Source organism: Myotis davidii, unplaced genomic scaffold (genome assembly GCF_000327345.1).
Source record: "Myotis davidii unplaced genomic scaffold, ASM32734v1 scaffold571, whole genome shotgun sequence".
Taxonomy (NCBI): Eukaryota; Metazoa; Chordata; class Mammalia; order Chiroptera; family Vespertilionidae; genus Myotis; species Myotis davidii.
Genome location: NW_006283136.1, coordinates 1,333,411 through 1,345,889, shown reverse-complemented (window position 1 = coordinate 1,345,889; position 12,479 = coordinate 1,333,411). Strand labels below are relative to the sequence as shown.

The window sequence follows — 12,479 nt, the reverse complement described above, 5'->3', positions numbered from 1 at the left end:
CTGCAGGCTGACACTCTATCCACTGAGCCAAACCAGTTGCAGTAGTTCTCAACCTGTGGGTTGCGACCCCTGAAAATACATCCTGCATGTCAGATATTTACATTACGATTCATAACAGTAGCAAAATTACAGTTATGAAGTAGCAACAAAAATAATTTTATGGTTGGGGGTCACCACAACATGAGGAGCTGTATTAAAGGGTCGCAGCATTAGGAAGGTTGAGAACCACTGGGGCAAGACCAGGTGTCTTGATAGACTGTGTCTACTTCCTTAAATTTTCTACCTCATCAATTTCTACACAGATGGATTTGAGGTTACAATACAACACGTATTAACAATGCTATTTATTAAGGATAAAAAGAGTAAGAGAAATGTAAGATGAGAGAGAAGTGCCAGGAACTCATTGCTGCCATCAGGCATGAAATCGGCTCTGAGCAGAGGGAAGCGGGCAGGGCGCCATGTGGAAACAAACTCTGACAGAATCCGTCCAGAACCACGTCCCAGAGAGAAAAGGGTAACTCTTCGAAGCTCCCCCCACATATTAATCCAATATTAATCCATCTACTTATATTTTGGTATATTTCCTCCACCTCCAAATCCTTTTTCTATTCTGGTTTCTAACCATTTTAAATATGATTAAGGACATACTTGATAGGCAATCCTACATTTTTTCATTTGTCAATTTAAAGTAATTTTCCACATTGTTGTAAACTTTCCATAAAACTCATTTATAATAGAAAACAAATTTACTGGAAAGAGCGAATATTGACACCAAATAGGAAAATTAAGAAGACTAATTTTAAAATGAGGATAAGCATCTACTAGTAAATGGAAGGGAAAAGATTATTTGTGGGATCATGAAAATTCTGTTCACCCCAAAGCTATTTAAAAACAAAAATCCACCATCAAGAGGGTAATAGTTTGGAAAACTCCATAAAGGTCATTTTTAATGACTGCATAATAATTTATAGCACTCTCAACAATAATTATTTTGTGTCATTCTCTCCTGTTCCCCAACTTTTCTCTATTTTCAAACTGTTGCAAAACCCTTGTATAAAATTCTGGGGGATCATTGGCCTTCCTGTGAGACAAATGCATCACGCAGGTATTTTGACCTGCCACTCCTGTTTCTATGCTAGGGGCAATTAGAGTCATATTACTTCACTACTTTAGACATTTGTATCAGTTCCACTCTTTTGCTCTTACTAATTGTTTTGCATGAATACCTTTTAAAAAATCACTACCATGTGACCCAGCAATCCCTCTTCTGGGTATCTACCTGAAAACTTTGAAAACATCTGTTTGTAAAGATACATGTACCCTATGCTACCTGCAGCATTATTCACAGTAGCTAAGACATGGGAATAACTGAAGTCCTTCAATAGATGATTGTTAAAGAAGAGGTGGTACATATATACTATGGAATACTAACCAGCCATAAGGAAAGATGAAATACTGGCATGTGCAACAAGATGGATGAGTCTTGAGAGTATCCTGCTAAGCAAAGTAAGTCAGATGGAAAAGGACAAATCCTTTCTTTAATTCTAGTTTCTAACCATTTTAAATATGATTAAGGGCATACTTGACAGGCAATCTTGACTTCACTAATATGTAAAACGTAAAATAGAAAGCAACAAGTAAACACACAAAACTAATAAAAACTCATAGACGCAGACAACCGAAAGGTGGTTACCAGAGGAGACGGGAAGGAGGGGAGAATGAAGAGGGTAAAGGGGTCAAATATATGGTGGTGGAAACTAGACTTTGGGTGGTGAGCACCTAATGCAATATACAGGTGATGTACTATAGAATTGTACACTTGAAAGTTATATAATCTTATTAACCAATGTCACCCCAAACTATTTATATAAAAGGCTAATATGCAAAGTGTCCCCTCGGGAGTTCGACCAGGAGACTGGAGTTTGATCGCTCACTATGATGTGCACTGACCACCAGGGGGTGGCACGGAATGAAGGAAGGCAGCCAGAAGGCCCCAACTGGCCCTGATTGCTGGCCAGGCCTAGGGACCCTACCAATACATGAATTTCGTGCACTGGGCCTTTAATAGATTTCATAAAAAGATGGGCATTATAGGATTTGCCTTGTCTACCTCACAAAGTTGTAGTAAAACTCTAAAGAAATCATTTTTAAAAATGACTTTCTTAGATTTCCTTAGAATACAATCGAAATTCTAGAAGAGCCAATTTTAACCAAATACATCCCTATTCTTTTTCCACCTTCCACATTCTCCTTTGCTTGGCTCATCTTGGGGCCCAAATCCCTGCTGCCCGTTTTCCTAGGATCATCCTGCCCTGGAGACAAGCCTATGTGCTTCCTCTTTCTTCAGAGCACCTTTTTCTTTCTCAAATCTGGCTCCTATTGCTCTCCTTCGTGAATGTCAGACTACATGATGGACCTTCTGATTTAAAAGGCAAAGATTAACAAAAAAGGGAAATGATTTCAAAAAATGGGCAATCCTCTGACATTCTGGAACAGGCAAAACTATAGAGACAAAGATTGGTGGTTGCCATGGGGGCGGGGTGGCATTGACTAGAAGAAACTTTTGGAGTGGATGGTCCATCACAATCACCAGCTTGACTGTGGTGGTGGTTATACAACTGCTAGTTCTGGGCAAAACTCATAGAACTATACTTCAAAAAGGATGCATTTTTGCTGTATATAAATTAAATACCTCAATTAAAAAATGATCCTTAGGCAAATCCAAATTAAGAGACATTCTATAAAAGAACTAGCCGGACTCTTTAAAAATACCAGCCTCTCTCTCTCTCTCTCTCTCTCTCTCTCTCTCTCTCTCACACACACACACACACACACAAACACAACATAAAAAATTCAAGAAACTATTCAAAGTTAAAGAAAATGGAAAAGACCTAATGACTAAACACCATGTGTGATCTTACATTAGGTCCTGGCCTGAAAAAAATTGCTGCAAGGAACAGAATTGGGACAATCAGTGAATCTAAAATATGGATTGTAGATTAGATAATAGTATTGATATTGCTGTAATTAACCTAGTTATGAGTAACTGGAAAGGAGCAAAGGGAAGGCCAAATATATATGTTTATTGAATCTTTTGCTTATTTTTATTTCTTAAATTAAATCTTTATTGTTGAAAATATTACATATGCCCCCCTTGGTCCCCCATTGACGCCGTTTAGCCCACCCCGTTCCCTACCCCAGGCCTTCACCACTCTATTGTCTGTGTCCGTGGGTTGTGCAGCTCTGCACACAGAGCTTTGGTTGATCTCTTCCCACCCACTCACCCTCACCAGGAGCCCAAATACTATGGGCACGCCACTTGTGCAGCTTCGCCAGGAAGCTGCAGTCTAGATGCCCAGTAAAGTCTGGGTGGAATAGGGGAGGCACTCGTCTGTCAGTCACACCTGGGAACAGGTCATTGGTCAGAGTCGGTGTGGTCCCTGTAAGTGCAGCATGATAAGGCGGGCAAAATCATTTGGTCTGGCCTTGCCAAGCTATTAGGGGTGAGTTAATTAACTGTTTGACCACATATAGCAGGCTAATTTTTTTTTAAATATATTGTTTTATTATTGATTTCAGAGAGGAAGGGAGAAGGAGAGAGAGAGAAGCATCAGTGATGAGAATTATGGATCAGCTGCCTCCTGCATGTCTCCTAGTGGGGAATGAGCCCACAACCCGGGCATGTGCCCTTGACTGGAATCGAACCTGGGACCCTTCAGTTCGCAGGCTGACCCTATATTCACTGAGCCAAACCAGCCAAGTAGCAGGCTATTTTTTTTTAATATATTTTATTGATTTTTTACAGAGAGGAAGGGAGAGAGATAGAGTGTTAGAAACATCCATCAGCTGCCTCCTGCACATCCCCTACTGGGGATGTGCCTACAAACAAGGTACATGCCCTTGACTGGAATTGAACCTGGGACCTTTCAGTCCGCAGGCCGACGCTCTATCCACTGAGCCAAACCGGTTTCGGCATAGCAGGCTAATTTTTAAGCTGATAATTTTGTGTGGCCCTTGAATGATGTTATAGTATCTAGCTGCTATTGGCAGAAAAAATGTTCCCCACCCCTGTGAAAGGAATCAGCTCTTTCGGCTCATGTGCACTCTTGCTTAGTTGACTCCTGGCTTGCAGGGCCCTCATGCTTCTGCATTTGCCCACATGGCCCACAGCCGTGTGGACCCCACACACAATGGACTAGGGAACTGCACCGCTTAATGCTACACCACACCCAGCGCCACCATGGAACGGACACTCCGGACACTGGCCTTGCTCCTAGCTCTGCTGAAGGCCCAGCTGCACATCTCCCAGGACTGGGTCAAGGGAAATGGGACTCTGGGAATCCAGAGATGTAATCCCACGCAAATGAAAATCACCCATCCTCCTGTGCAAACCTCAGCAAACTCTTTTCCTCAAGATATAGTAAGGACCCCACTCCCACTCACTACAAAGAAAGACCATCCACGCATTTCTTGGGTAATAGTACTGTGTTGATGTTACATTTCCTGAGTTTGATAACTGTGCCGTGGCGAGGGCCACATCTCCTGGGTCTGAGGAGGTATGATCTGAAGTATGGAGGGGGTATGACAGGCAAACATGCTGTCAAATGGTTCAGAAAGAACACAAACATATGGAAAGAACAATATGTCACATGGCAAATGGAGGGGAGTTCTTTGAATTACTCTTGCAATTTTTCTAAAGTTCAGTTATTTCAAAATTTGTTAAAAATTTAAATGGCAACGATGTAATGGATCAACACACAAGCCCTCGTCCAGGGATAAAGGGCTGACTTCTTTAGATAAGAGGAAGATGCCAGGAAGATGAGAGTGCAGAGGTTTGCAAACCTTTTTTGGAAAAGCAGAACCCAATCTTCAAGTGGAAACAGAACCTAATGCCATCATCAAACCAGGCCAGGTCAGAGCTGCTCACCCAGCCCGCTCGCCCAGCCCCCTCGCCCGCAGAGCAGTTTGAGCTCCATCGCTGAGACCACCTCTGCCCACGCTGGGGCAGCCGCCCTCCCACTCACCGTCCGTGTTCTCCAGCACCGTGCTGTGCTTCACGAAGGCCACGTCCCCGGCCCCTTCCGCCAGGCACCTGCCGAGGAGAACGCTGTGAGCCTGGCTGGCGCCGAGCTCCCGGAGCCCTCGGCCTGCCCAGCCTCCACCTCTGGAGGCCTGGCCTGGACGTGGGTGGCCACGGTGGGCCTGGGCGGCCAGCTCTCTGTGTGGGAGCCTTCCTAGCCTCATCACCTGTGAAGTGAGGGTGGAAAGGCGGCTCCTGTGGGGAGAGATCCTGTGTGACCCGCATAGGTCCTGCACATCCGGGGCCTCCAAGGAGCGGAGCTCCTGCGGCAGCTGCTACCGGCAGCAGAGCCGCCTCCTGCGCAGGTTTGGAGATGACTCTGCCCTGAGGCCGGGATGGACCAGTGATGGCGAAGCTACGACACGCGTGTCAGAGGTCACACGCGAACTCATTTTTTGGGTTGACTTTTCTTTGTTAAATGGCATTTAAATATATAAAATAAATATCAAAAATATAAGTCTTTGTTTTACTATGGTTGCAAATATCAAAAAACTTCTATATGTGACATGGCACCAGAGTTAAATTAGGGTTTTCCAAAATGCTGACACGCCGAGCTCAAAAGGTTCGCCATCACTGAACTAACCCTTCTCACGCCATAACAAAAACCCGAGTGCAAGGGACCAGGACTGTTATGCATCCTCCGAATGTCGCAGCCCAGGCAGGGAGGCGGGGCAGCGGGCTGCCTGGTCCAGGGGGAGCACACAGGAGAGTGGGTGGGCGAGTCTCTGGCTTGGAGGACTGAGGACTGTTTTTCTCTCTGTGCTAAACACCACACTGACCCAGATCCCGGCCTGCAGCGTGCCCCCCGCAGCCCCCCCGCCCCCAGGTTCGAGGGGCTCCATGGGCTTCCCTGCCAGTCCCCGCGGAGCACGGTTCCTTTTTTAAGGACAGACAGATGTGCACCACAGCTGTTAGGCTGTCTTCTGGATCCACACAGGCTCCTCTAAAATGCCAGCCTGAATGCGAGATCCCTGGCAAGCTCCCCGCCCCCATCGCCCTCCTTGCAGCTCGGAGACACGGCATGGGCCCAGGGAGTGGCAAAAGGTTGTTTTGTCATTTTCTTCTCTCTGAGCCCTCACCTCTCTAAATATAGCAAACATGTTGATTTATGAGCAATTCCAGCCTGGCGTGTTCCGGTGTGTTGTTTTTAAGTCAGCCCCGCCCTCCCTGCCTGAGTGTTTTCCCAGCTCTCACAGCCCCAAGGCCTCACCCCTGACTCACCTCGCCGCCCCCCTGAGCGCCAGCCCGCCCAGGCACTCACCGGAAGGCCCCGCTGTAGTCGTAGTATCTCTCTAGGGGGCTCTTGTCACACACGCCCTCCCCAGCCGCGTTGCCCCGGCAGAGGCGACAGAGGGATTTGGAATAACTGGTCTCTCCTGCCCCGGGGACGCAGCTGCCCCCAAAATACTCGCTGACAGCTGCGGGAGGAGAAGAGGGTGGTCAGGGTCAGCCAGCTGTGCAGCGGGGCCAGGCCCCTTGCCCTGTCCCTGTCCCCGAGGGCCCTGTCCCCAGGGCCGGCGCAGGCCACTCAGGCTGGAGGGGAGGGCTGGCTCCCCAGGGACAGGGCTGGACCCTTCAGGCTTCAGTTTGAGCAAAACTGGGGAGCTGGATCCCATCGGTGATTCCCAAACTGGGGCCACAAAAGGGTGGGCATTGGGGAGGGGCCGTTGTTCTTCAAAAAATGGCTCAGGAAAGAAACCACTTACCCCCAAAGGCCGCATGGGACAACTAAGTGTCAACTAGATACTGTCCTCATGGAGGCTTTCACGTCAACATCAGTATGGCTCATCCACGAAAGCAGGGAAAGACAGCAAGTGTGACTTAAGGAGTAGCATTAGTTTGATAGACAGGCTTCTCAGAGCAGGGAGGGGGGCACAGAGGAGAGGGAGGCGTTGTGGGCAAAGAGGTCGGACTCGTGGTTCCAGGCCCTGCCAGCCCAGGGGCCCATGCCCACCCTCTTGACAAATATTTGTCCTGTCCTGAGGACAGGGAGCCAGTCACAGGGTGCTCATCACCAGACAGACGCACCTCTTCCAGGGCGGGCCCTTCTGGGTCTCTTTCTGCATCCTCCCAGGGCAGGAGCAGGTACTAACTGTGCCCAGTGACTGATCAGCCACCCACACCAGCGCCGTCTAAGAGGACATGGCTTCTGGGCTTTTGTGGGTCGTGCTGGTTTACCCTGTGGTGGGGGCAGTATGGGGAGCCGTGTACACATGGGTACATGTGTGTGCACTGTAGGTTTGTGCATGTGTGTACATGATGCATGTGTGTGGACAACAGTGAGGTGCCCACCGAGAGGTGTGGAATTTGAACTCATCATAATGACAGCTCCGTGAGGTGAGCACCTACCCTGCCCCATGCATTGTGTGAAGACAGTGTGTGAATCATCTCAGTCCTCCCAACCCCACAGAGCTCTCCTCGCCTCATCCCTGCTGGTCCCCTCGCAGGGCAGCCTCCCTCCAGGAGCTGTCCTTAATTTCCCATTTCACAGGATGAGGAAACTGAAGTTCAAGGAGCTAGTAACCCCCTGAGGGCAGACCGTCTGTCTGACAGCAAACTCAGGGCTTAAAAGACCATTGTTTCTCCTGCAAAATCCTGCATCCTGAACCCACCGCCAGAAGCACTGGTCAGCGAACCAGGAGGCAGCACACTGTGGACAAGGGATTTGGGGACACCAAACTCTACTGGGGTGGGGGTGATCCCAGGAGGACAGTTTGAGGACGTGGTGGTCACGTGTCAGGGTGTTGTGTCCACTGTGGAGAGAGTGACAGCCAGGTGGCAGGAAAAGAAGCCCACAGCATGAGAAGCAGGCTCCCGCTCTTAGCCGGACCCTCAGGCCTTCACTGACACCCCCATGCCCTGCATTCTCAGCCACCCCGTTCAGCTCACCCGCAGCTCCCTTCTGCCGAACTTCTTGTCTGCACGACAGCCCTGTTCCCTGTCAAATGGACCAGTCAGGGAGCAGCAAGTCTCTGACTCGCTACATGTGAACTTTCTGGGTACAAATCAGCAGCTTGTTTGGGTCCTGAAGACAGAGCTTCTAATTCTCTGAAGTGGAGGACACGTTTCTGGAAATAGCACCTACACCGGGTCCACACCAGGTGAGAGCTGCTCTCTGGTGAGTCACCAGGTCCCATGGGTGAGTGAGAGCTGAGTGCTCTGGGGGGCTTCCCCAGAAACTAAAACAGCAGCAACAGTGGGCGGCCCAGCATGAAGACAGGAGGGGCCGAAACACCCACTAGGTGTCTGGAGGCCCCTGGAGAGGGGGGACTGTGCGGCTCCCTAAAGGAGATGCAAGATGAAGGCAAGGCTAGAGGGAGGCTGCCCTGCGAGGGACCAGCAGGCATGAGGCGTGGAGAGCAGAGCCCAGAGGCCCAGGAGAAGCGGCAGCCGTGGAAGCCCTCACCTCTGAGCACGTCGCAGCCCATCACCGAGAGGCTGCCGCTCTCCACCAGGTAGCCCACGGGCACGTTCCAGCCCACCGTCCTGTTGATGCCCGTGTGGCAGGACTTCACGCCCTTCAGGGTGTTGATGGTCAGGTTGGAGCTCCTCTTGACCACGGCTACTGCATAGTAGGAGGTACCAACCTCTGGACAGAAGAGAGGGGAGGAGTGAGGGCAGCAAGGGAGAAGCCACGAGAGAGCCCAGGGCCCTGCCCGAGAAGGCTGTGGGGAGAGGGTGTGTGTGTGCCACGCAAACTTGCACATGAATGCGTGTGTGTGTGGATGTACACGCGTATGTGTGCTTGGGGTACTCATTACTGAGAGAGCCAGTGAGTGCAAGCCATCTGTCTTATTACAGACCCCGCCCTCCTCCACCCTCACGTGGTAGATATTATTTCATTAGTTAATTTTCACCTTCCCGAGTCAGCTGGCACATAGCTGGATCTATGTCTATGTCAGGGGAGCTCTGCAGCTGGACCAGTAGCAGGAGTGGCCTGTGAGTTTTGTTTTCCAAAAGTGAAGCCCTTCGGAGAACATAGGAGGATTGAGGGAATGGTATTGTGGTTATGGGAAAAGCGTGGTTGAGAGGAGCAGGGCAGTGGCTTCCCCCAGGTTAGAAAAAGCGATTTCCTAGTGCTGAGGGGAAAGGAGAGATAGATAGATAGATAGATAGATAGATAGATAGATAGATAGATAGATAGACAGACAATAGGTAGGTAGATAGATGATAGATAGATAATAGATAGGTAGATAGATAGATAGATAGATAGATAGAACAATGTGGTCTCACATCACTCAAGATCCTGACCAGGGTGCCTGTGGGTGGGCAGGAGTTTGTATCTTGGCAAAAGATTCCCCTGGGCCAAATATGGCGGAGAAGGTGCCATTCACACAAGAGAGGAAGAACTCATCTCTGGGGACGGATGGCCAGAGGACACACTATAGGTTAGCACGAGTGTGCACACACTTGGCTGCCCCGTGTGGTGGGCCCGCGATCAGAATGAAGCTGAATCCTAGAAAACAAGCCAGTGTTGTTTCTTGCACACCTGCACCTGGCCCCTGGCACCCTAAGTGGCCTCGTCGGGTCCCACCCTCTGACCTGCCCACTGTGCCTTTCTCTTTAGTTCCTTGAGCACACTAGCTCTTTGCCGCCCGGAACTCTGGTCCGGGCTCCACTTACTGTCACCTCCCCAGATAAGCCCTCCTGTCCTGTCTGCTCTGTTTCCACAGGCCCCCCCACCCCCGCCTTATTTTCTCCCTCATGGCCTTTGCTTTCTCACGCACGCACCACATCTATACTACATTTTTTGGGTGTTTATTTGTTTACTATCTGACTCCTGCTCTTTGGGGGCAGAAACTGGCTCTCTTTTGCTTACTACTCTATGCTCAATGACTGGCATGTAGTAGGTGCTTAATAAATGTGTTGAATGAAAGAGGAAGAGCAGTTTCTGGCCGATGAGTGAAAAGCCTGGCTGGTTTGCAGGGCTGGACTGTGTCCTGTGTCATCAGGTAGCCAAGTAACCAAGAGGGACCCTGTGCTGGGCACCGAAGATGAGGACCAGGGCCTCCTCAGGGGACTTGCTGTGGTGACAAGGAAAACAAGACCGAAGAGGCCACGACCTGAGCAGAGTGAGTCAGCGCTCTGGGAAGCAGGAGACAAGGGCCCTTTGCAGGGGCGGGAAGACCCAGGGGAGCTCCTTGGAAATGACAACCGAGCTGGGCTGTGACGGAGGTTAGGCCTTGGACCAGGGGACGTGGTGGGAGAGGTAAGGGCAGGCCGAGCCCGAGGTGTGTCTGGTCTGAGGTGCAGGGATGGGGGCAAAGGGACGCACATTTCCAACCACACATGCTCCCACATGGGCTCAGTGAGTCTGTGTGACTGGGCAGGGATCACTGTCCCCATTTTACAGTCAAGGAAGTTGCCCGAGGTCACAGGAGGTCACAGGAAGGGGCAGAGCTGGGAGTCTGTTTGGCATGTGGGCTCTGCAGCTCCCAGTCACCACCTCTTGCCTGGCCCCAGCCCCACTCCTGCAGCTTCTGACAGATGCCACTCAAATGTGAGGCAGCTGAGCTCTACTGACGCCTCGACCACTACAGGCGCCTAGACCACCCCAGGCGAGCACGCCCAACACTATGCCAGGCTCGGGCAGCCCCTCAGTAAGAGTTTGTGGGTGCGAGTTAGGGGGCTGCTGGGATCCCTGTGAAGAACAGATGCGGACCAGCCCTCTGCATCTCTGGCATCCCCCTCGCAGAGATTTAGGGGGCCTCTGAAGGTTTGTGTGGCCAGGACTCCAGGGCTGCTCTGGGGACAGGGTGACTGACCAGCTCCAGGGAGTCAGGGCAGGGCCATGCCCAGCGAGGACACTTCCGCTCTCCCCCCACCTCCTCCCGCTGGGCCCTCTGACCTTGATCATACACTTCACCCACCACGGGCTTCAGGCCGTGCTCCTTCCCCGCCTCATAAATGGCTCCTCCATCCAGAGTGATGGCATCTGCCTCCCCAGCCTGTTGGGACACGTGAGTCAGCACCCTCACCCCTGCTCCCCAGCCTTCCCCACCCCACCCACTCAGGGCCCCGTGAAAAGCCCCAGAGGTCCACCCTGTCCTGGTTCAGCCTTGCAGGCCCCCTCCCCCCAGGGCCCAGGGGACAGCTCTCCTAGGCTACGGGCTCACCTTGTGTTTCTAATTATGTTATTTGAAAAATATTACTTTTAAAGGAGTTATAATGGATGTACACGGTAACAAATCAGAAAGTACAAAATGGTGCGGAGTGAAAGGTGAGTGTCCCTCGCTCTCCCGTTTCCCAGCCCCAGGCTAACCTGCTCCTCAGGTTTTCTCTCTACATGCAGACTGACTCGCAGCATGCCCACGTCCATTTCCCCCTTTTTCTTTTCTTTTTAAATATATTTTATTGATTTTTTACAGAGAGGAAGGGAGAGGGACAGAGAGTTAGAAACATCTATTGATTTTTTACAGAGAGGAAGGGAGAGGGATAGAGAGTTAGAAACATTGATGAGAGAAAAACATCAATCAGCTGCCTCCTGCACACCTCCCACCGGGCATGCGCCCTCAACCAAGGTACATGCCCTTCACCAGAATCAAACCCGGGACCCTTGAGTCCGCAGGCCGATGCTCTATTCACTGAGCCAAACCAGTCAGGGCTCCCCCTTTTTCTTTTAAAACACAAACGGCACCATACTGTCAGTATGTCATGGCGTCCACGAACAGAATTACAGTTCCACAGAGTTGGTTTGCGCCCTCAGAGTGGACCTGGCCCGGGCCCTGGGCCCAGGTGGGACTGGATGGGGCCTGGGGGTCTATCAAAGGCTGAGGGGACCGAAAACCCAGGGCCCCTGTGCCTGCCCCTGAGGTTCCCCCCACACCTGCCCTGCCCCTCAAGTCCTGCCTCTGAGTTAGCAGGTCTCCTGCCTCTCCGAACTGCTTTCCCACCCCCCACTCACCACCCAGGACCTCTGTCCCCCGGTCCTCCTTCCCCAGAAACCCCACAAACCCCGATCTGGAAACCTCCACCGAGGAGTCTGCGGGGGGCTCCCCTCAGCGGGGTGGGCAGTGTCCCGAGTCCAGCAGGGGCCTTGCAGGAGGAAAGCTCTGCCTCGGACGCCTTCCCCGCTGCGGGCGGGCGCCCCTCTGGGCAGGGGCCTCTCCTGGGCCTCCTGGCGCCTGGCTGGGGCCTGGCTGGGGCCGGGCAGGAAGCAGACGGCCCTAGTTACCTGGGAAACTCAGGAGATCCTATCGCCCGGCCCTGGCGGGGGACACCCGTGCCCTTCCAGTGAATGAGGCTGTTGTGTGCTCCCTCCTGAGTCAGAGGCCTCTGGTCGGGCGGGCGGAGGTGGCAGAGAGGAAGGAGGCACTCACCGTGATGAGCTGGACGCAGTGGTCAGCGGAGGCGCCCTGGACGCACCGCAGGGCGGGCTGGATCCCAGCTCGGAAGGCGC

The 12,479-nt window shown here is 51.4% G+C and overlaps 1 protein-coding gene across 1 annotated transcript in view; it reads right to left on the bottom strand.

Moving 5' to 3' along the window:
* MELTF (melanotransferrin) overlaps positions 1 to 12,479 on the bottom strand; it is a 25,842-nt gene that overhangs the window by 12,070 nt on the left and 1,293 nt on the right. Inside the window, exons 2-6 of the mRNA XM_006753421.1 lie at positions 12,400 to 12,478; positions 10,929 to 11,028; positions 8,487 to 8,669; positions 6,342 to 6,498; positions 5,025 to 5,092 (exon numbers count right to left, since the gene is read on the bottom strand). Of these exons, the coding sequence (XP_006753484.1) occupies positions 5,025 to 5,092; positions 6,342 to 6,498; positions 8,487 to 8,669; positions 10,929 to 11,028; positions 12,400 to 12,478 (587 nt within the window). The remainder of the gene's footprint in view (positions 1 to 5,024; positions 5,093 to 6,341; positions 6,499 to 8,486; positions 8,670 to 10,928; positions 11,029 to 12,399; position 12,479) is intronic.